This window comes from Molothrus ater, chromosome 5 (assembly GCF_012460135.2).
Source record: "Molothrus ater isolate BHLD 08-10-18 breed brown headed cowbird chromosome 5, BPBGC_Mater_1.1, whole genome shotgun sequence".
Classification (NCBI taxonomy): Eukaryota; Metazoa; Chordata; class Aves; order Passeriformes; family Icteridae; genus Molothrus; species Molothrus ater.
In genome coordinates this window covers 33,209,214-33,231,759 of record NC_050482.2, presented here as the reverse complement: position 1 = coordinate 33,231,759, position 22,546 = coordinate 33,209,214, and the positions used below count along the sequence as shown (strand labels likewise).

Here is a 22,546-nt window from a genome sequence, read left to right as displayed (position 1 = left end):
CGCGCCGCCGCCGGGTTCCGGGCTCTGCGCGTCCCACGGTCACACGCCGGGGAGGGGCGGGCAGGAAAGGGAAGCGGCCCGGAGAGCCCAGGCAGGAGCGCCCAGCTCCGCTCCCTCCCCGCGCACCGTGGTAGCGGCCGGGGCGGGGGCGCTGCACCTGCCGAGGGGCGGGGACCGCGCTCCGCCTCGGGGCGGTGACACCGGGCGCGGTGACACCGGGCGCGGTACCCGTGCACCGTGCGGCTGCCGCGGAGCTCACCGCCGTCCTGCCGGCCGTCCCGCTCCTGCTCCCCCGCTAGCGGCACGGCCCGGTTTTGGCAGCAATTCAGTACCTGTGCTGTGGCTGGTCCCCGCGACACCGCCTGCAACCCGGAGCGGATAGCGGGGTCCGTACGGCCGCCAGAGCCGGACTCTGGCTGCGGCACCGGTGGCGGTGCAGGGAGGCCCGGCCACACGCGTAACAGCCGCGACTAATTCAGGTCAGGAATGGGCAGAGTCACAGAATGGGTAAGGTTGAGTGCTCCAACCTCCCTGCTCAGGCAGGGTCATCCCAGAGCACACTGCACAGGACTGCGTCCCGCCAGTTCTTTAGTGTCTGCAGCGAGTGACACTCCACAACTTCTCTGTGCAACCTGTTCCAGTGCACAGTCACCAGCACAGTAAAGAAGTTCTTCCTCATGCTCAGGTGGAACTTCCTGTACATCAGTCCCAGCCCGTTGGCTCTTGCCCTATGGCTTGGCTGAGATGGCCATTCTCCTGCCCAGAAGAGCTGCCTGTATCCCGCCGGCACGCCTCCCGCGGACGTTTCCCCAGCCCCCGGCGGCGCAGCGCGGAGCTCCCGCCTGCAAAGCGCCTTCGCGCGCGGCCCGGGGCGGGGGCGGGGCTTGGGGCGGGGCCGCGGCGGCCGCCCGGGCCACGTGACTCCGCCCCCCGCGCTCCCGGGTCATACGCCGGGGGCGGGGCGGGCCCGCGCGCTGCTGCTGCTCCGGCTCCGCGGCCGCTCCGCGCCTGTGGTGGCCCCGCCATGTCCCCCACCGCGTCCCCCGCCGCGCTGCTCCGGGCGCTGCCGCTGGCCGCGCTGCTGCTGCTCGGCCCGGCGCGGGCAGTCCGGCAGGCGCGGAGGCCCAACGTGGTGCTTATCCTCACCGACGACCAGGACGTCTGCCTGGGCGGCATGGTAACCTGCGGCGGGGGGCGCGGGGCTGGCGGCAGTGTGGCATGGGGGGCTCGCCGCCCGCGCGGGTCTCGTACCGGGCTGTGGGACGGCGAGACCGAGCTCGGCGGGCGCGGTGTGGGGCGAGGGTCGCCCGGGGTCGCGCTGGGCCCAGCCCGGAGCCGGGCAGGGGCTCCCTGCGGCCTGAGGCCAAGCAGCCCCGCTTGGAAGGAGCGTCACGGTGGGGCTGGCACGGGTGGGATGAACCGCTCTGCGGGGCTCGGGGCGCCGGGGCTGGGGCCTCTCTAGAACAGCCGCTGCAGACAGATATCCCTGTAAACACTCCACGCTTGGGCTCGCTTGGGCCCGCTTGTGCAATCGCTGTGGTCACGCCAGGCCCTAGCGAGAAGGAAAGGGCACTCTTAGTGTCTTGCCGGGGTGGTTCCTAAAACCTGTGGTGTTGGGCCTTTTTCCAGGCAGCCTGCTTCAAGTCCCTGGCTTCACCTGGCATCCTTGCATTTTTAGCTGATACCTTTTTGGTGCTTTCCTTTCAGACCCCCCTAAAGAAGACTAACACTCTTATTGCCCAGATGGGAATAACCTTTGTAAATGCAGTAAGTGTTTGCACGAATGCTCTGAACTTCTGAGGCGTGTGCGTTTACGTATTTTGTATCTTCGGTCATCTGAGGTCTCAAAAAATGCCATCAGCTTTATGAAACCTGTAGATATGGATGTGAGGTTTTTAAAACTCAATTGCTACCTACTTTTAGGTCTTCAAATGAATATAACTTAAGGGGATGTTCAAAATCTGTAGTTTCACTTTCTGAAAGCACTTGTGCTCACTTCCTTAATCTGTAAAGTAAAACTGTGTAGTCTGAATATTAAAAGAAGCTGCTCAAACCTTTCATCAACCTCATGCACAATGAAAAGTCACTTCACTCTTTTTATATTCTGGTGTACCTCCATGGCTAAAATAATGGAGTGAGTCAACAATCAGACAGTATTTTAGTGGCTTCTTGCCTAAAAGAAGACCATGTCCTGTCTGGTGGTGAGAAGTTGAAGGGCATGTGCTGCAGAGGCCTGAAACTGGTTTCATGTGCAGTTTTTTACTAGTGAAAATACCTAAGGTATAATTCTGGGTGTCCAGAAAGAAGTAGGTTTGACTGTTTAATATATTAGTCAACCTGTTAGCTGATATTTAAAAATTGTAAATTTTGGCATAAAATTGTTTTACTATCCAAGTCTTAAATCTCCTCATTCTGTTTTTCCAGTATGTCCCCAGTGCACTTTGCTGTCCCAGTCGAGCTAGCATTTTAACAGGAAAATATCCACATAATCATCATGTCGTCAATAACACTCTGGAAGGGAACTGTAGCAGCAAGTTGTGGCAGAAGATTCAAGAACCATACACCTTCCCAGCACTGCTCAAAGCTATGTGTGGTTATCAAACATTCTTTGCTGGAAAGTATTTAAATGAGGTATTTGGGGTTTTTTTTGGTGTTTTTGTGGTTTGTTGTAAGAGTCAAGTGTTCACTGAGGCAAATTTGTAGGAGAACAGGTATTTTCAGAGCTCTTTTACAGCAGTTACCCAACACTTTATTATTGAGTCACTTGTATATGTGTGCTTTAGGTTTTTTGTCTTTTAACTAGGATATAGTTTCTAGTAGTTCATAGTAAGATGTAAAATTCAGCACCGAAAGCTGTAAGGCTGTGTATTCCTTTTGTGCAATGGATTTGGATTAGGAGCTGTATGAGCTACAGGGTTCTTAACAGCATGTTTTCTTTGCATCTCATGCTGGAAAACGGTGGTATAATAAAGCAATGGAACATGAATCTTCATAGCCAGGCACGGGTTTGTCTGCTGATGTTCCTGAGGGAGCAAGGGGAAGGGAAACTCAGCTGGCTTCCTCTGAGCATCCCTTGACTCAGCAGAGTCTCTCATGCCTGCTGTTGGGGGAGCCACGTAGATTGGAGAGGGCTGCCCTGAGAAAACCCCTTGTGTTGCTCTAAGGCACCCTCTGTTTTTAGTTTGGCACTGACTCAGCAGCTACTTTCCCTATTTTGCTTTCTTAAAGGCTAGTTGTTGTAGATTATTTGGCACTGAGGTGGCATTACTTGAAGTTCCTACCCCTCTTGGGGGAGGATGAAGGAAGCTGCTGGTCTGTGTGGCATTCTCTTTAGTATCTTGTGAACTATTATCACAAAGCCTGCAAGTGGCTTGTCACATGGATGTTTTGATCACTGCTCATTATTTGATATGTACATTATGTTCTCCAGGATCTCTGCATATTTTCACATGCAGAATGGAGCAGGGAGTAATATTTAAATTTTACTGATGGTTGCTAAGCTTTCAGTTGCTGTCTAGTTATTGAACCCTGGTTTCTTTAATAGGCCCTCCATGTGTCTTTATATGCATATATATGTGGTTTTTCCACATTCTGAAATTGAATTTGGCTTGACATGGTGTTGAATAAAGCACATGAATATGAAACAAAATGTCTAGCTTTGATTCATCATAATTGAAACTGTGAGTCATGTTCTCTCTTTTTTCAGTATGGAGCAGAAGATGCAGGGGGAGTAGGTCATGTCCCTCCTGGATGGAGTTTTTGGTATGCTTTGGTATGTGACTTTTTTTTTTTTTAACAACTTAATTTTTGTTGCTTTATAATCCAACTCATGTTCTAACTTTGCTGGTCATGAAAGAGCAGGAAAAGAACATCTAATGATTTAATGAAAATTTTCTTTCCCTTTTTCCTTAATTGTACATTGGATCTGTGGCTTTTACAAGGGGTACTCCTGTTGAGTGCCTGGAGAAAAGAAGGCCATTTGTAAAGCCAGAGCAGTGTGAGATAGCACTAAAACCAGTTTTGTTGATGGAGACCACTTCTGAGAATTTTTGCAGTATCCTTATGGCAAATGCTCATAATCTATTTGACAAATGCTCAGGGGCAATTAATTTGGGTTATTTCAAGTAATCAACATACATGTTGCTTTGAATAAGTATCTGTGTCACTTTTCTTTTTCACAGGAGAAAAATTCAAAGTACTACAACTATACTCTCTCAGTAAATGGCAAAGCACGAAGGCATGGCGAGAACTACAGTGTAGATTATCTGACAGATGTACTGGTAAGAAATTTTGCACTGTGTGGTACAGAAACTGCTTATGACCAGATAATGCCTCATGCTGGGGACTTGGGAAAGGCTGAGATAATTTATGAGGCTGTATTAATTCACAAATGGACAATTGTACTGTCGTGAGGGTGCGTGGCATTTATCAGCAAAGCAAGACCGAGTATATTTAAAAGTGACAGGCTTATGTTTGAGCTGTGCAGAGAAAAGGGGTTCCAGCCATTTGCTAGCCAGTAGCCTCACTGAGGAGTTAATACTGACTGCTGTGCTGCAGGAGAAACAAGTAGGCAGAGATTTAAATTACTTCATACAAGGATATGTTTCATTATAATATGCAACTTCTGTAACAGATTAACTGGGCCAGGACTTCAGCAGGAAGCATGTAAAAATAAACTTCACACCGTGTTTTGTTTCTTAGGTATTATGATGTGTTAGTATCTTGTAGTCTCCAACTCCATCAGTCTGATAACTTGTAAATATTAAAGCTTAATCGATCCTTCATAGTATATGAGGGCAATGTGTAGCTGATCAGGGGAGGTTTTAGCCTCTTTATCTGCATAAAATAAAGACAGGTAACAAAGATGTCAGATGCTTTAAGGAGGGATGGAAGAGTTACTTTAGCTCTTTCAAGGCCCTGTTTGGCAAGGGGTTGGGGGGAGGATTGTCCCCCTGTCTGCCAAGCTGGAGTCATAATTTTATGTGCTGTTAGGGTGTATAGGTTAGCACTCACTGAAACTCTTCTCTAGAAATGTCTCCTCCTCCAGTCTTGTAGTGTTTCATTGGCACCCTGAGGAGTTTAATTCCAGTGGGGGCTCAAATATAGACAGCTGCTTACTAGCAACAGCACTGATTGATGTTTCTTAGGGTACTGAACAGCTGTCTGATTAAATTTAGATATACATTGTCTAAAGCTAGATTGGAATTGATAAGCCAGAAGTGAGAATATCCTATTACAGGCATTGTACTGGGTTTTTTTGATCCTTCAGCAGCTCGTAAGCATTTTGTCCAACAGGTCATTGTTGCATAAACTGCTTATTTGATACAGCAGTGCATCACAATTTTCAGTGTGTTACTTTCTTCCTGGAGTTACCAAACATGTAACCAGCATTCCAGAGGCAGTGTTCAATTCATTTGCTGGGCAGTGCACAGGAATAAATTGCTTATGCAAAGTTCCTGTGTTGCGTGATGTGATGCTCAAGCTTTCTTGTGTAAGGGCACCTGGGTATTTGAGTCTGGTATTAAGCATCCAAACACCTGAATCTTTTTACTGCACTTCTCACATGTTGCAGTTTAAGCTCCTAATGAAATCAATGTTGGCCACGCTATGAGTTTCTGAATGGTTCTTATCCTTTCATGACTCTGCTGACGTATAACTGAAGTTGAGCCCTTGTTGCTTAGATGCTAAATTTAGAAGGAAGGAAGAGGGAATTCCTGGTGTATTGTTTCTTTCCTAGAGAAAGAAAGATATCCAAAATGGGGTGTACTAATCAGGCAGGAAAAAAATATTGCAAGATTTGAATACTGAAGAACTCATCTACAAGTAATACCTTTGAAGCTGTAATTTTAAAGGCTGACATGGGGAAGTGAAAATGGAACTTGCAATTTCTTTTGACTTGCTTCTTGAAATTGTGTATAGGCTGAAACAAAAATGAAAGTGCAGTGGTGTGAGTGCATTTTGGCACTGTTCTTCACCAGACGTTCTGTTTTCAACCCTTGTAATCTTGCAGCTTGCTGTAGAATGAGCATAGGCTATAAACAGTGGGGCTGAATTTATTTTTTTTTTCAGAACTATTGCTATTTCTCAAGAAAGCTGGAGCTCTTAAACTGGGATCTGTCAGATGGCAGATGGCATCTTAAAGTCTCAGACTTGGACTGTGTTGAAGAAAGCTCTGATTTTACTTGATTAAACCAGAGTATAGGTGGATTTTGTTGTACTTGGAATAGGCCCAAACTTCTGATGAGCTTTCCAGGTCTAATTCATGCAAGGGTCTGAAGTAGAAAGTCGTTTGAAGATGTGAGAAAAATGATTTGTTTAACATGAGCCACTTGGGGTTATTTTTATTATGAACTGCTGTTCTAGACAGTTGCAGATGAGCAAGCAGTAAGTTTTTGAAATAGTTTAAATGTTTGCAGTATTACCGAGCTCTAAATAAGTTATGAATGTATAGTTTGGATTTGTCAAATAGCTGCTCTTTTCCTTTGAGGCATGACTTTTCTTCTCCAACACCACTGTTCACAGGCCAACATGTCATTGGACTTCTTGGAGTACAAATCTAATTTTGAACCCTTCTTTATGATGATCGCAACCCCAGCACCGCACTCCCCTTGGACACCTGCTCCACAGTATACAAAGAGCTTTCAGAATGTCAGTGCCCCAAGGAACAGCAATTTTAATATTCATGGCAAGGTAAGTGAACTAGCAAGAAGTGGTGTGGGTTATTCTCGTTTGTGAGAGCAGAAGGCAGTGGCCCTGCCTTGCATGTTAGATTAAAATAGGCGAGTACTATGACTACTGGTTGTTCAGTCATGTTAAATTGGTGTGTGTCAGGGTCAGATAAGTTTGTTGTGACTTTGAGATATTTGCACGCTAATGTCTTGTGAAAAAACAATACAGTGGCAAGAGTGATATGGTAGTATAATGGAATTATGATTGGTAAAGACAAAAAGTGAACTCTGTGTCCCATTTCTAGACTCTTTTGAAGCTCTTTAAAATTTCTTATGATTGCACTTGGTATGTTCAGAGGAGCACATAGGCAATGTGCTACTCAAAGGCTTGGGTGAAGAATGGCAAGAGCCCTTTCTTCCTTCCCACATCTGCTTGTGGATGGGGGCAGTCCATTCCTTGAGCTCATGGCAAAGCTTCCCCAAGGTGGAAGCATGTCAGGTTAATCAGAGGACTCTGGAATCATGAACCATAGGGCCCAGGGTTAGTGAGTGCTTTGAAAACTTGTTTGCTAAAATAACCTAGTGTTACAGATTCAGACATCCTTGTGACAGGGCAGTACCTTCTACTGCCGGCAAATACGGCCAGATATGGTCTAGTTCAGACTAATCTGCTGCAATTTACTCTGCCAGTGTGTGAACTTCTCAAGCAGTTTATTTGGTGAAAACTTAGAGAAGTTTTTTATTTTTTATTCAAGTAATTTAAAATCTAGAACATATTGCTGTTCAGTGTTCATTTATTTAGCTTCAAGATTTGCTTCTAATCTTAAGACTGAGATAATGTTGCCTAAATGCTTATCAGCACCCCAGTCATACCTCAGGTCCCTGTGACTCCTGTAGTACAGAATGAGACTTGTTTTTAGCTGAGGACTCTAGCTTGCAAAATGACCATGTGCTCATCAGTATGATAGAGAAACATGAATGAAAGGACAGAAAAGGGCTGCAGGCAGTAACAAGTATTTTAGCCCAATCTTTTTAAGTTTCAAACTAGAGAATGGGAATCAGATTGAGGTTTTTTCTTCCATAAAGGGATTCCAGATTTTGTCTTAAGACTCCATTACTGTAATAAAGTGCTTTCAAAATAGTGATTTAGAAGTAACTTGACCAGTGAAGTCAGCAGCTAGCAAAATATGCACTGTGGAGTTCCTTTATGTGGTGTAAAAGCTCTGCCTGTGTCTGTATAACGCAGAACAAAATGCTGGGCTTAATGTTTGGCAGTTGGTATCTGTGGATACAGCAGTTTTACTAGAGGAACAGACTAGCATTACCTTCCTTCCTAGACACAGCTAATGTGTGTTTATGCAGCTGGCAGTGTTGTGGTCTTGAAGCCTAAGTCTTCTTGGAACTTCAGTGTTTTCTAGAGCTTCACTGTTCTCTAGGGCAAGCATGATTCCTGCAGTAGCAACGTAGCAGGAAATAGGCTCAGACCCTCACTGATGTTGTAATGCTTGCTTGACAGTGTTGGATTGTACAGTCTTGACTCCTAAAGAAATGTTCCCTCACTTCCTTGTACTGGATGTGGGCAAGAGCTACTAAGAGGAACCATTTAGGCAGAATCTTAGCATGGAAAATAGGAATTAAACTCTTGTATATGTCACTGGTCAGAATCTGAGTAGACCAGATGAGTTTTATCTAAGCTGTTCTAAAAGAGAAGTTGTTTAAGATATGTGTTGAGTATCTCCCTTGTGGGCCTTGTTTTTCCTGCATCAAAGCTCAGTTGTGTTCTGTTTCTTGCAACACACTGTATATTGTCTCAGTGTCCTAAAATTTCTCTAAGAATGGAGCTTAGAGGGGCAGCAGGATTGGTGGACTGCTTTGTATGTAAGTGCTAAAAGAGACATGACAGGGAAGCAGATTTGAGAACTCTGAGTGTGAAGATTATTGAAATCCACAAAGTTGTTTGAGTGCTGTGTGAAAATTTTGAAACTTCAGAGAAAGCTAAGAATAAAATTCTCAAAGAGGAGGATTCTGCTGCACTAGGTTGCTTACCTCCCTGAGTTACCTAGTGTGGTTGTGCTTTATGAAGCTCCTTTCCTAGGCACAGCCCTTGTGAAAGGAGCTGGTGCACTGGTGATGTTGCCAGCTCCTTTGTTCTCTGAAGAACTTCTGCTGAGCTGAAGGTAGGATTTCTGCTGTATTTCCTTACTTTTTCCTCTCTCAGCTGAGATAGACTGTGTCTCTCCAGAGAATTGTTTTACAGCTTCTATAAAAGAAACAGCTGAATGCAGCAGAATTAAAGTAAACTGGACATAGTATTAAGTCTCCATGCCAAAAATCTTTCCTTCGGTAGTCAAGAGCAGAAAACAGGGGAACTGAGATATGAGTCACTTTGTTGTGAGTCCCTAAAGCCTGAGCCCTTCAGTCATTTGCTTGTGACAGGAGGGAAATTGCATTACAAGAGGCTCTACACAGAGGAGTGACCACCTAAATACAGCCTTAAGCTGAGGGTGATGAGTGGGTCATCTCTGACCTACTAAATGAAAAATGTAAAGCTGCTCTGACATGACTGTTCTCTTTGTTCTGATCCCCACTAATACTAACTTTCAGGTTGTTCACAACAGACCTTCCCATGTATTTGTACAGCAGGTGATCCAGCTCAGACTGGTCCTTCAATGTGGGAGTATCACTTTTAATATAAATTACATCATCTCTGTTACTTTGGGGGTGTAGGTGAGGAAAGAAAGGAAGGGGCTGTTTCTGAAAGTTGGGAATACATCTAGAAGAATCCATGATGCTGCAGCTAAAGAAATGCTCTTGTTTTGGATTCAAAATCTAAATAAAATAATAATGTTCTGTTCTATTCAGTAGTCACCAGCCCTGATTTCTTAGACTGCCAAGAATCTGATAGTGGCACTGTTACAGATATTTGTACTCACCTGTTTATAACTTTAATAATTCTAATTGCTTTGGGTGCAGGAGCTTTTGCCCACCTTGCTACTGTTGAGATGATCGCCAAATTAGTCCCAAAAGTACCTCACTTCTGACAACCAAGTCCAATCTTACAATGATGCTCAATGCTTCACATTGTTTTCCTCAGATCTTAGACTATCACACTTTTACCTCTGAGAGAGCTTTCCCTAGATCCTTTCAGAGTTTTCTTCCCTGAACTGCTTTGAAAAGATCCATATCTGTTTTCTTCACATCAAGGGCCAAGCATAATGGAGCTGTAATGTATTTTAATCTTGAAACTTAGTTTTTACATGAACCAACAGGGAAAACCAAAGTCAGGTCAGTTTGATAGCGTTGCCTGACTTTATCACAGGAATTGGTTTTGTAATTGCTCTAAGAAAGGCTTAAAACCTGATACTTCTCCCATACTCTAATCTTTGTTGGTTTTTTCTCTTTAGAACAAGCACTGGTTAATTCGACAAGCAAAGACTCCAATGAGCAACTCTTCAATACAGTTTCTTGATGATGCTTACAGAAAGCGGTAAGAATTTTTCTGTTGCTTAAGGTTTCTAATCAGAATTTATAAGGTGTGGCTTTTTAAAAAAAGTTGTAGTAAGTCTCACAATTGATATCAGATTACCTCTAATAACAGTTGATATCAGATTATCCCTAATAGTTCTCTGGCACTTGTCTCAGAAGACCTCCTGACTTTGTTTACATTTTGTAAATAAACTTTGGCTTCAGAAATACCATATTCACAAATGCTGCCATTATTTGTCACAAAAAAGACCAATTGCACCTGATCTCTCTATTGCTTTTCTTTCAGTCCACCACAGGGTTTTATTTAAAAATGGCCTTACCTTCTACTTCACTTGATTCCAGTTTCTTACATGATGTACATCAAATGTAGTTGATCTGTCTGCCAGCTAATCTGATTTATTAATCTTGTCTCTCAGTCTGTACATGGCAATGTACAGGCCAGGGCAAGTGCTAGATTCCTTTTTATAAAGGGGATGTGGTGAATAATGTGCAGACATGACTTGTTCCCTTTTTTAATAAAGAGCAAGGGTAGTTCTTTGCACCACATATGCTTTCTTTAAAAGTCTTTAAACAAACATCACCTAAAGTGTTGATCTGCATTTTGAGCTGTTAGCAGGCATTGTCTTGTCACTTTGAAGATGGAAACCCAATATTTTTCAGACTTTTGCTTTATAAAACATGAAGGTAGAAATTATGCAACAAAATTTTAAGCTGAGAGACAGCAGAATCCGAGAATTGACTACCTGTAGTTAATTCAGCATGATACTAGTCTGTAGAGGGTAGTGGAAGCAATCACTTTTCTCAGCAGCAAATCCCATGACAAAGAAAAGAACTTGTAGCTGTCAAAGGCTTTAGATATACTGAAATAATGGACCCTAACATTACATGAGTAATACAAAACAGCTGGTACAGTTTTCAAGCAGAACAGATCCCATAAAGACAACTAACTTCATGGTTGTTTTGCATTTTAATATTTAGCTACATATAAAGAACTAATAACAAATGACCTTGCAGGACACTCTTTGTCACTGTGACGTTTCAAGGTTTGTCTTCACTGTGTCCAGATAAGGAGTAATCAGCATTTTGATGTCTTTCACAGACACTACAGAAGTCAACAAGAACTGAATACAAACAATGTATTTCTATCTTAAATTACAGCCTTTAAAATAGTATAGTAGTCTATGAAGTTTGTTTTCAGGATTTGTAAACAAAATAATTCACTTACAGTGCATATGCTGCTGACTGGAAGCAGGGTATAAGTGCCCTACTTGCAGTCAGGTTATTCTAAATTGTTCACAGTCAAATGTGAAGTACTTTGTTTCTGTGTAGGTGGCAAACTCTGCTGTCAGTAGATGACCTGATAGAGAAACTCGTGAAGAAATTGGAAGTGAATGGAGAGTTAGACAACACATACATCTTTTACACATCAGACAATGGCTTCCACACTGGTAAGATTTTCACTGCTTACTGCTTATTTGTAGAGGATCCAGGAACTGCATAACCTTTCACCCTCATGACCACTCCAGAAAATGGGAACAACAGCTGTAGAAAACTGTACGTGTCAGAAGTACTGATTTGAATTGCGAAACAATCTAGAGTTGCAGTGTGGGGTGTTTGGGATTTCATTGGTATTTTTTGGGGTTTTTTTGGTTGTGGTTTTCAGCATTAATTTCTACTAGTGTATCCCAGTATGCATAAAATTAGGAGAGAAATAAAGGGAGGGTCACTGTGTTCTGTAGGAAGAGTTGGTATAAGAGGGTTATCCAGTAAAAATATGTCAAAGACTTGTCTGTATCATGTTGTACAACTAGAAGTGCAGTATCTAAGCTGTTAAGCTTTGTTAGATATGGCTTATACTTTGAAGTTATCTCTGCTGTCCTCCAATTTGTTAATATAGTTCAGGTTAACAACCTCTCTTCTTTAAAAAGGGGCTGGTGGTAATAATGTGCCCGTAACAGAGGGGGTGGAACTAGATAATCTTTGTAAGGTCCTTTCCAACCCAAACCACACTATGGTAGCACAAGGCTGATAATGTAAGCAAGAAGCCATTTAACTTTTCCATCTTCTCTTGTTTAGGCCAGTTTTCTTTGCCAATAGACAAACGGCAGCTCTATGAGTTTGATATCAAAGTTCCATTGCTCGTTCGAGGACCAGGGATAAAACCAAATCAGACAAACAAGGTAAGAAAGAAGTGAAATCCCAGTACAGATTTATTTTTAATGTTGTTTCACAGTTACCACTTTAGCTGCTGATTTGTTGCCCTGCATATATATGTATCCATAAAATAAAGTACACAGAGTGGAAGAAAGTGCAAAGGCCTCCTCATAAAAAAGCTGTCTGTTCCTGCTTGAATCAAATTAAGCCATTGCAGGCCACAAAAGCAAATTATTTTGTACTCACTTTCCAAATTCCCTACCACTGCTTTTCAATGTTACAGAGTTCATTAGCCCATAAAAATGAAATTAGGTAGTGTTTAAAATAGGTTCTGAACTTCTGAAGTTAAGTTCTTCTCATCCTGCAGATGCTTGTTGCAAATATTGATTTGGGTCCCACTATTCTGGATATTGCGGGATATGACTTGAATAAGACCCAGATGGATGGGATGTCACTGTTGCCACTGTTGGTAAGTAGGGACAGGGATAGTAACCTACAGTTCTTGGAGGGGTAATTCTTCTAAGTCAGCGTTACTTCCTTTGATAGATTAGGTTGATTTATAACCCAGATTCTTCCTTTGATGTTGTTTTCAAGTGGGATGCTCATAGTTGAATAAAAAAGTAGGTATGTTTCAATGCAGATGTATTTTCATAAGCACTACAACTTTGTGGTCATATTCCAATAGAAAGTTGTGTCATCCTTTGGATAATTCTCACATTTGTAATAATTCCGGTTTTGAAGCCTGTATTTTGTTTCCATCTTACATTCTCCTTCCCCTTTTCCTTAGCTTTTCTCAGCATAGGAATAGGAGAAAAGCAGACTGTTCTCATTAAATCTTTGGTTTGACTCCATTTTCAGTAGAACTGGTGTTTCCTGCCAAACTCTAAAAGAGAGTGCATGTGGTTTTATAAAGTAAACTTGACCTTTCTAAGAGGTGAGCAGAAGCCTATTTAAATAAAGCTGCTTGCAGGTGATCTGTTTAGTTTTAATTAAATTTAGTCTATAAATTGAAGGCAGCTTACTTGGAAAGTAAGCTTGGAAAGATCATCCAGACTTCAAATGGTGCTTTGGTCTTTAAACCTTGTATCCAAACCTTAAGCTGTTCTTTAGACAGAAGCAGGTAAAAGGCACCTGTTCTAAACTCTGGTGGAATCAAATTTGAAACTCATTGTTTTGCCTGTGGTGGTGCTGTATATTAACTGTAAACTTTCATCTTCCTCTGTCTTTTAAAATGCAGCTACAAATAGACCAGCTTAAAACCTAGTTGTTTCTTAAAGCTGTTTCTTTTTTTGTTTGGTTGTTTTTTTGCCAAGGGTATCTTTTTTCCATCTGTTGTGGTAATGTGATACAAATCAAAGGGAAACAGCCTTGTTGCAGAGATCTTGTCTGTAGGATAGTAGTATTTGGCCATGTGGCTCCTACTTGGTACTACTGCATGATCTTTACAAATTGAAGATAGTATTTTAAACCCTCACAGGAAGGTGTACTAATATTTTTGGTTTAATCCTTGTCTTCCAGTTACACAAGACCTTCTAACCTAAAGCTAATTATTTAAGACTGATACTGCCTAGTAAGCAGTGGACAGTGTTAGTGTTATTCCAAGCATGGAGAATTTTTTCTATTTCACATTACAGTAGATACTAAGTTGTGTTAACCTCTTGTAGAGAGGAGACAAAAATGTCACGTGGAGATCAGACTTCTTGGTGGAGTACCAAGGAGAAGGATACAATGGCAGTGATCCTACCTGTCCTGGCCTAGGACCTGGAGTCACAGTAAGTAAGACAAGATCTGTTAATATTAGGGACTAGCTGCTGAATTAAACCTGTTTGTGTGGGCTAACCTGGTTCTGTATGGAAGCTCCCAGTGTGTTGATAAGTAGGAGCCAGCTCTGTAGCCCCTGTTAGCATTTCACAATTGGAAGGAGATGTCCAGCCATGTGGAACTGGTATGTCCATATGACCAGAGAGATCACAAAAACCCTTTCAGTGGGAATCTATGGAGCCTCAGGGCTGGAGACTGATGCATGAAGGTGTGGGCTTAAGTCAAGTGTGTGACAATGACATAATGTTCTTTCTAAACTTCCAGTAACCTGCACAATTGCACAATTCTTGTTTGTGATTATTATTTAAGTCACTAGTTACTCTCTAAATTGAAGCAGTTTGCTTTGCTTTACTAAAGTAAAGCATCCCATTGGTGCTGTCTTCAGTAGTGTGTTGTGCTGTTCTCTTCTGTGTACGTACATTTGTTTCCCAGACAAAATGCACTTAGTCATGGTGAGTTTAATAACAACACTGAGTTTTTGCTTAAAATCCCCAGTGGAAATTTGCACATGTTAAATTAAGATCTGGGTGTTCATCTGTTAGCTGCAGTTAGCATGAGCTGGAACAGACTCTAGGAAAAGTTCATCTTCTGCCCTAAAGTTTTTGTTTGCTGCTTGCCTCACAGCACTGCTTCCCAGACTGTGTGTGTGAAGATTCCTATAACAACACATATGCCTGTGTAAGGACCCTGTCAGCTGCCTGGGACCTGCAGTACTGCGAGTTTGATGACCGGGAGGTAAGTCTGTCTGACTAGCAGATGTCAGCTGTGCACAACCTGTGTCTGTCTGCACTCTTATCAGCTCTCAAGGTTTCCATGAAGTACTCTGAAAGGCAGACTGGCATTGCTTGCAGGATAAACACTCAAGTACTTATCTCCTATTGTGAATGTTTGACCAAAACTGTAGTTGAACTGCAGGGTTTTGGGAAAAAGGGGTGTGGGAGGGGAGTGAGGCCTAAACTATGATTATACCTTCTGGTATCACCTAACAGCCTCACAGGGAGCTGTGCTGGGCTGGTTTCAGTTCTCTCTCTTAGCCTAGCTCCATGTAGCATTCTCTTTTAAGCAACAAATATTTTCTGATACCATAAACACAGCAGAGGTTCAACTCTTTTACTTGGAAAGACCTGAAATTCCAGGTTAATAATTTCTTACCTATTATTTCCTTGTTTGTCTGGCAAAAATAGTGGTGAAATTACAACTGTGAGAAAGGTCTCTGACCTTATCTCGAGTAGTTTGGGTATAAGGGACATAACGTCCCCCCTTCAGAGGCTGCTCAGGTTTCTCTACGGGAGCACGTGCTGTGCGTACAAAAGGTGGTGTGTCACGGGGCTGATCTTGAGTTGTGCTTGTTTGCACACAGCTGCTCCAACAAGCATGTGGGGATTGAGGCAGCTGGGTCACAGATCTAACAAACTGTGCTGGCAGCAGCTGTGCAGGCACTGCATGAACAGCAGGTATGCCCAGTAACACGTACCACACAACATGTTGTATGGTAGTCTACAATGAGCAGCTTAAGCCAGGGGAGGAAATCCCACAAGGTGTTTTTGCAGTTAGTGTCAAAAGCTGTACAGAAAACCAAAATATCAATTAGCAGGCCCTGGACTTCAGTTTTCCCCTTTCTGACAAATGATGATCAAGTTAAACAAGTCTCGTGGATTTCTTTGTAAAAGTAGTCTCCAAAGTTGACTCAATAATACTCTTCATGTCACTTTGGCATTTTTCTGCTAAGAAGGTATGGCTGTGGCATTTTTGGATCACTCTGCATACCTGAGCTAGGTGGAATAACACCAACAGTATGGGAAAGGTGCAACAATGTGGCTTCTATAACCTTGCTGTGAACCTTGTAAGAAAAAGGCCAAAGTCTGTCCGATATGTCTTTATCAAAGTTAGACACAACTCAGCCAGTTTTTATCAGTATCATCTGCAGTCAGGCCTCTTACTCTAGCACAGACAAAACCACAGCTAAATTCTTGAGATACTATTGACCAGTATTTGTCCCACAGACGTGTCTAGAGATTTAATGTACCAAAAAACAAGTCTGCCCTAAAATCCTCCAGACAAAACTCAAATTACATGCATGCAGAATAAGCTTTTTCTGTTTGAGGCTGTAGCATTCTTGTATTCAGCTATTGCGTACATGAAGTTAAGACACCTGTCTCGGTATGATAGCTCTAAGTAGCTAATGAGTATAGAATGTTGATGTGATGGTCATGAAATAAAGTTATTTTGAGATCCATTAGTGAAAAGACTGCCAGCTTAGGCAAGGCCTCTTACTGGAGTCTTACAGTCATAGACAAGTGTTGGAAAAGACTCTGCTGTGACAGGTGAGTACTTTGGATGAAAGTAAAAACTTTTCCAACAAAACTGTGCTATGGCAAAACTTTGGCTGCTGCAGCAGAGTTCATACTAACATCTGAGACTGTGTGCTGCCATGAAGCATTCTTCCCAAATAATAAGACTGTTAATTAGCATTCAGGACTTAATACAGTGCAGGAACTTTCTTCTACAGGTGTTTGTGGAAGTGTATAACTTGACTGCAGATCCACACCAGATCAATAACATTGCTAAAACAATTGATCAAGAAATTCTAGAGAAGATGAACTATCGACTAATGATGCTGCAGTCCTGCTCAGGGGCAACCTGCCGCACACCAGGTGTCTTCGATCCAGGGTAAACACTGTAACACTTCATTACTGTAACACTTTGAAATATAACTATGCAGTTTTTAAATTCAGCTTTATAGAGGGTTTTTGTGATGTACATACTGGCTTTTTAATAGAGATGTTTTCTTGATGCTGCTATTTTTTAATGGTTAATCTGTATTTTAACTTACCATGTATAACTTGGATGATTTGATACTAGTACTTTAATATTGTCAGACATTGTTGACTCAGCACAACTGTACAGTTTAGCTATTTTGAATAGTCAAGAGACTGACCTCAGGTTTGCCTGCAAACCCAGAAAAGTTCTGCTGGTTTCTATAGGCAGATATTTTCCAAGTACTAGCTCTGATTGTTGCTGTAGATGCTGTTTGCAAGATTGTTTCCTGAGCTCTCTGTATTACCTGTTGGAAGTAAATAGCACTTTGTGCCTCAAAACTCAGTCACTGATCGTTTGCACCAAAGTTTTTAAAGCAGTACTTTAAATGTCCTTATAGCGTCCTTAAAGTGCTGCATAAGTTTGTCATTTGGGACAGCAAAGCTTTCTGTTAGAATGTAGCTCCTGAATGCTTGATGCTATACATGCCCCTATGCTGCCTGTACATTGTAGCTAGGATTTATTTCCTTGGAGACTCAGCTTTTTGGTTGCATGTTGTTACAGTTTATCTGTTGTAATAGCACTGCTGTGTACTGCTGAGGAAGCAGCTTCTCACAGAGCCTTGTAGCAGAGCTCTTCCAGCACAAAGCTCTGTGGAAGTGCTGGTCCCTGCAAGCCAAGCAGCTGACACTGACTGTGTTTGTTCCTCTCTGCAGGTACAGGTTTGACCCACGGCTCATGTTCAGCAATCACGGCCTGCGGGCTCGGAGGTTTTCTGCACAGTTCTTGTAAAACCCTGAAGGGCCTCTTGCAATGGGCTCCTCCAAACCAGTTCCTCCAGTGACTGCAGCAGGTCTGTCTCTGTTAACTTCGCTGATTACAGCTGGAAGACGTTTAATGGGCTTTTCAAACCCCGTTTGGAAGGAAACCCCTTGTCTTTAGCTGGTTGCCTTGTGCAATATATATATATATTTTACAGCTGAACTCTAACTGTAATTGTTAGACACAGCTAATCTGTCTTGCTCAGATCGTTGATTACCACCTTTGTCTTTCAATTACCTTTTCATATCACAGGCACAGAGATGAACCTATGTCTATGAATCTGAACAGTTTATTTTGTTCTAAAAAATAAGTAAATGTGTATTTGAGTCAGGCTAGATAGGCAGGTGCTATTGCACAGTAATGCTCACCCATATTCAGTGTCACAGACCTTAAAATCTGTGCTTAATTATAGGTTTCCTGTATTGAGCTCCAGGCTGTAATGGACAATAGCAACCTAGCCCAAAAGAGAGTAGAAGGGCATTAGTCAAAAGTGTAGGATCTGAGCAGCAAGTGTCTTGTACAGAATTAAAATCCATCTACTAAATAGTCTCTTTCAATGAGACCACTTTGAGAGGAGACCAATGAATTTTGTAGGACAGCTTTGGTAGCTTGCAAACAAGAATGTAATTTCAGCCTCCTGGTTTTAAATGCTAGGTTGGGTTACTGTGTACTACTGAAAAACCTCTTAGGGTTTTAGACTGACTTCCTAGTGAGTTAAGAGACTATTGATACTAACAAGAATTCAAGTAAGTGTGCCTGTGCTTTGAGCTAACTCTTCAGTCTGTTTTAATACACAAACAAAAGTAATACTAAAATAAACAAAATCCAACAACCAGGGTACCACAGTAGAGATGATCTGTTTCTAACCTCCAAATGTCTTGAATTGTCTAACTTCTTATGTTGATTAGATTCTTGAAGGTAAATTATTTTGAAAGCAACTAGATAAAAATAAATCCTAGAATCATTGCTCACTAGACATTAGGCTAAGAGCTATTTTAGGCAGTTTAAATGCTTCATAGAGTGTTGCTTTTTGATTGAGACCTAACTACTAGGAACCTTCAAAAAGTGGCCTTCACACCAAAGGTCTGCATGGCAGAAGTCACTTGGTTTCCCTCCAAAAGGGTGATGCCTTTTCAGCCTTCTGATTAGGCTTATCTGAAATGCAGCCATCATGTGCACCCAAACTTCAGTATCTTTCTAAATCTTGAAAAACACACAAACTTGCATTACCATGTAACTTCTGTATAGATTCACTGGCAAAACACCATCTGGAAACACTGGATTATGGATCTTCTGCAAGACAAGTTGTGTTGCTTGTGGGTAAATCAACTCTGTTTTCAGGCATGATAATCATTCCCTTGTCAAACAAACTGTAGGAAAACTATTTAGTGTTCAGTTATTTCACATCTCTTACCCCAGTAGAGAGCATGATTATTTTAACTAATCATTAAGTATGCAACAAAGTATGACTAAAAACTGTGAAGATGCATACCCCAGTGTGCAGATCCACCAACTGGATACAAGCAATGCTACAATAAAGTAAGTTGAATTTTCTTGGCTTTTAGTTCTGAGGCACAGAAGTCCTTAATGTAGCTTAGAGTTGCAAACTTCTGTGGTGGTCTACAGGCTTGATTTTTATAGAACTTTTGTTTCAAATCTCTCAGAAGTGACCAAATATTTGGAAGAAAAAAAAAAGCTTGAAAGGTAATGTTTCAGCTGAGGCATCTGTATAAATGCAGAGGGTTTTGGATAGTCAGACTCCTTACATGCTTTCAAAAACTCAGGACTTTTTTTTTTTCTCAACTACAGCTGTAGCTTTATCCTGCTTTTTGTTTCTCAAGCTTTAGTATTGGCCATCAGTATCCTTTATACACTGTTTTGTCTCTAGAAACCAAACCAAAGTTTTCTTCATGCTCCCAAGGGTTTTCTTACTGAGCTCATGTAGGTAGTGTTTTGCTTGAAGAATTCTAGCAATTCAGACCTGTTCTTTGTTTAAACTTCATTTTGGTAGCTGTGTGGAGGCTACTGTGAAATACATGGACTGCTGCACATTAAACCCTCATCAGTCCTATCAAATCTGGGTCCTACATCAAGTTTCTGCTTAAGTTTCAGTGCAAGTAATGTGCATTTTGTTGCTCCTTATTAGAAAAAAACTTCTTTATGAGTACAGAAATGTAACTCTAATACAGTCTTTTCTTAAAGTGATTTTAAGCCCTAACAAGGACATGTTCTTTTGAATTAATTTATTTTTTGCCTAATTAGTAATATGAAAGTTGACAGAATTGATGCAGATTATTCAGTATGAGTGACCAGATGTTTTACCCAAATTAATACTCTTGCTGTCTGCACATACCTGTAAAGCATTTCATTGCAAGGCTCAGTAATTTAACACACTCACTGTCAGAGAACCACACTATACCTGAATTCTGGCCTAGGTAGTAAATGTTCTATTAAACTGAAATTCAGAATTAAATTAATCAGTCCTTACTTAGTGGGTTAGAAGAATATTTGATTCGCTCCCACTTCTGATAAAGACTTGAAAATTGTTAAGCATGTAGTTAAAGGAAGAACAGGAACCAAGAGCTGCCTGCCTTCCATTGCTTTTAGAGCAGTTTGTCATTAGTGTCTGTTGCCATAAAGCAGTTAATTCTGAGTATTTTTACAGCCACAAATGAACAGTGTTAATTCTTATCCTTGATAATTAAAAAAACCACTATGAAGGATCTTTGACTCTTATCCAGATCTAATTCCCAACTAAGTTATTTGAAAACTAAATGGTCTTTCTGGATATTCCCTTTCATGTGTTATTTGACCATGGCTGCATCTACACCTGGTTATGGAAGGCATTCATGTTAAACGTACAGAGTTTTAAATAAAGGGCCTTACTGGTACAGAGTTGAGTTTAAATAAAATGTGATCATGTTTTTTACTTTTTAAAAAATCATTATTATCAAAAGCAGAGCTGTGATTTTTTTAATGATCTGATCTGGTAAAGTAGATACTATACAGGGAGAAATACAATTAATAACTTCCTTATGTTACCATAAATCAAACCAACATTCATTATCATCACTTCAGCAAAAGTGAATACAGCCAGTACCTACTTACCCAACGTGGGCCCAGAAAACTGGGCATCTTCATTTTGGGGAATGTAGCAGGAACACGTACATGGAAACACCCAAAGCAGGTATAATACCTTTTCAATCAAGTTAAATTTGAGACTGATTCATCAAGCTGATAACAGTATATGAACATAATGAAACAGCTGTCATTTATTGTGATTCAATTAAAATGAATTATCTTTGTATGTCTCTCTGTATGTGAGCATACTTTGCTGTAGCATGTTGTGAGTATATTTCTGCTGTTTTGAACATCTATTTAGAAAGTGCCCTTCCAGAGGACCCTGTTCACTGCTGCACTTTTGAAGAAAGAAAAAATAAACTGCCTATCAAACTTCCTATCTTTGTTACTGAGCTTGAGTCAAACTTTCCTACAGGAATAAGCTGTGTCATGTGTGTAATGGCTGAATTCCTATTTTATAAGCCCTTAAAAGCCTCTGCTTTACTGCCCTCTTGCCTATAATGGGCTACTTCATATGGCCACAGGGAATCTTATTAGTGTCTAGCAGGATACCACCTGACTACTTTGCACCTGAGGTGAGTGAAATAGAACCTGTACTTGCTTGCATTTCCTTGGAAACCTGTGTAGTTGAAGAGATGGAAAACAGAAAGCACAATGGAGAAACTGCTGTTCATAATTAAGAGTAATATGTTCTGCCCCAGGAAAGAGGAAGACTGAAATCCCATGTGAGGCTTTTTCCAAAATGGGAACTGTGACCAACAATAAGATACATGCTACTTCTTCACCTCAATCCCTGTTACAGAGCTGAATTTGTTGGATGATTCTGTTTAAAAATACTACATACATTTCCTGAACTGTAGAAGGTGGTGACTTGGTACACCTTTAACCTGTTTAAGTCTGAGGCTTTCACAAGCTGTTAAAAGATGTATTTCTGCATTTTATTTGTATTTCTGCTTAACCATGTGGTATCAGTTTCATTTCTCCTTCAGCAGGGCAGTACAGTACAGTATTCCATTAAGTAGACAAAAATATTTAATGGCTGCCTGCACATTGCTCACTTTCTTTTGATGTTCCAGCTTATGAAAACTATAAAGTTTACTGTAGCACCACAAGAAAGGGCAGCTCTGTAGACATTCCCATCACTGACAGCCCAAGTGACACTACCATTAGAGTTATGGAAGCTTGCCACATCATCTTGTCATTAATTTCTAAGAACAAGCCACATTTGTGAAGAAAATTGCTGTTACAAGGCTAAAGGAATCACCTCCTTTAGAAAAAGAAATACATTTCATTCAAGGGATGGAGCAGGGGAATTCCATGATTAGAAAGAAAGGGCAGTGCTAATCTATTGCTTTCCAGATGCTGCTCTAGTCAGATTCAACTGTCAGTATTTTGATAATATCCACTGGACTGTGTTTAGAGCTGTGGTCCAGTAATTGCTCAGAAATCTCAGAGTAATCTGCTTTCTCAAGGTGTTGAAGTTGTTTGAACTTACTCAAGCTGCCGAACCCACCCATTTTCTAAAAACAGGAATAAGAGGGACTTGATAGAACTCAACTGACTCACCCACTTCCTCATTTTTCCTGTGCAAGTTCTAGGGCAAAGCCAGCTGCATGACACTTGCTTGGCAGGAATGACTTTGTAGATTCCTATGGGTTGAGCAAAGGCATCAAGGACAAGACTAAAGATTCATGGGGATATTCTCATGCTGTTGATGAAAATCAGTGAAAGCACCAGCAGAGTTCACATGAGCTACC

General features: G+C 41.5%; 1 protein-coding gene across 1 annotated transcript; it reads left to right on the top strand.

Annotated features, from left to right (window-relative positions):
- Window positions 1–978: 978 nt before the first annotated feature.
- GNS (glucosamine (N-acetyl)-6-sulfatase) lies at window positions 979–21,166 on the top strand. The gene is made up of 14 exons (XM_036400953.2): window positions 979–1,177; window positions 1,708–1,767; window positions 2,425–2,631; window positions 3,707–3,772; window positions 4,182–4,280; window positions 6,523–6,690; window positions 10,073–10,155; window positions 11,484–11,602; window positions 12,231–12,334; window positions 12,676–12,777; window positions 13,973–14,080; window positions 14,754–14,864; window positions 16,639–16,799; window positions 17,603–21,166. The coding sequence occupies exons 1-14, from the start codon at window positions 1,025–1,027 to the stop codon at window positions 17,676–17,678; spliced, it is 1,617 nt and encodes a 538-aa protein (XP_036256846.1). The 5' UTR covers window positions 979–1,024; the 3' UTR covers window positions 17,679–21,166.
- The last annotated feature ends 1,380 nt before the right edge of the window (window positions 21,167–22,546 follow it).

Excerpts from the sequence above, each read along its gene's own strand:
- GNS (XM_036400953.2), top strand. The coding sequence starts at position 1,025 with ATGTCCCCCACCGCGTCCCCCGCCGCGCTGCTCCGGGCGCTGCCGCTG. Across the intron at positions 4,281-6,522 it reads ATTATCTGACAGATGTACTG|GCCAACATGTCATTGGACTT; the intron begins GTAAGAAATTTT and ends CACTGTTCACAG. Across the intron at positions 14,865-16,638 it reads GCGAGTTTGATGACCGGGAG|GTGTTTGTGGAAGTGTATAA; the intron begins GTAAGTCTGTCT and ends TTTCTTCTACAG.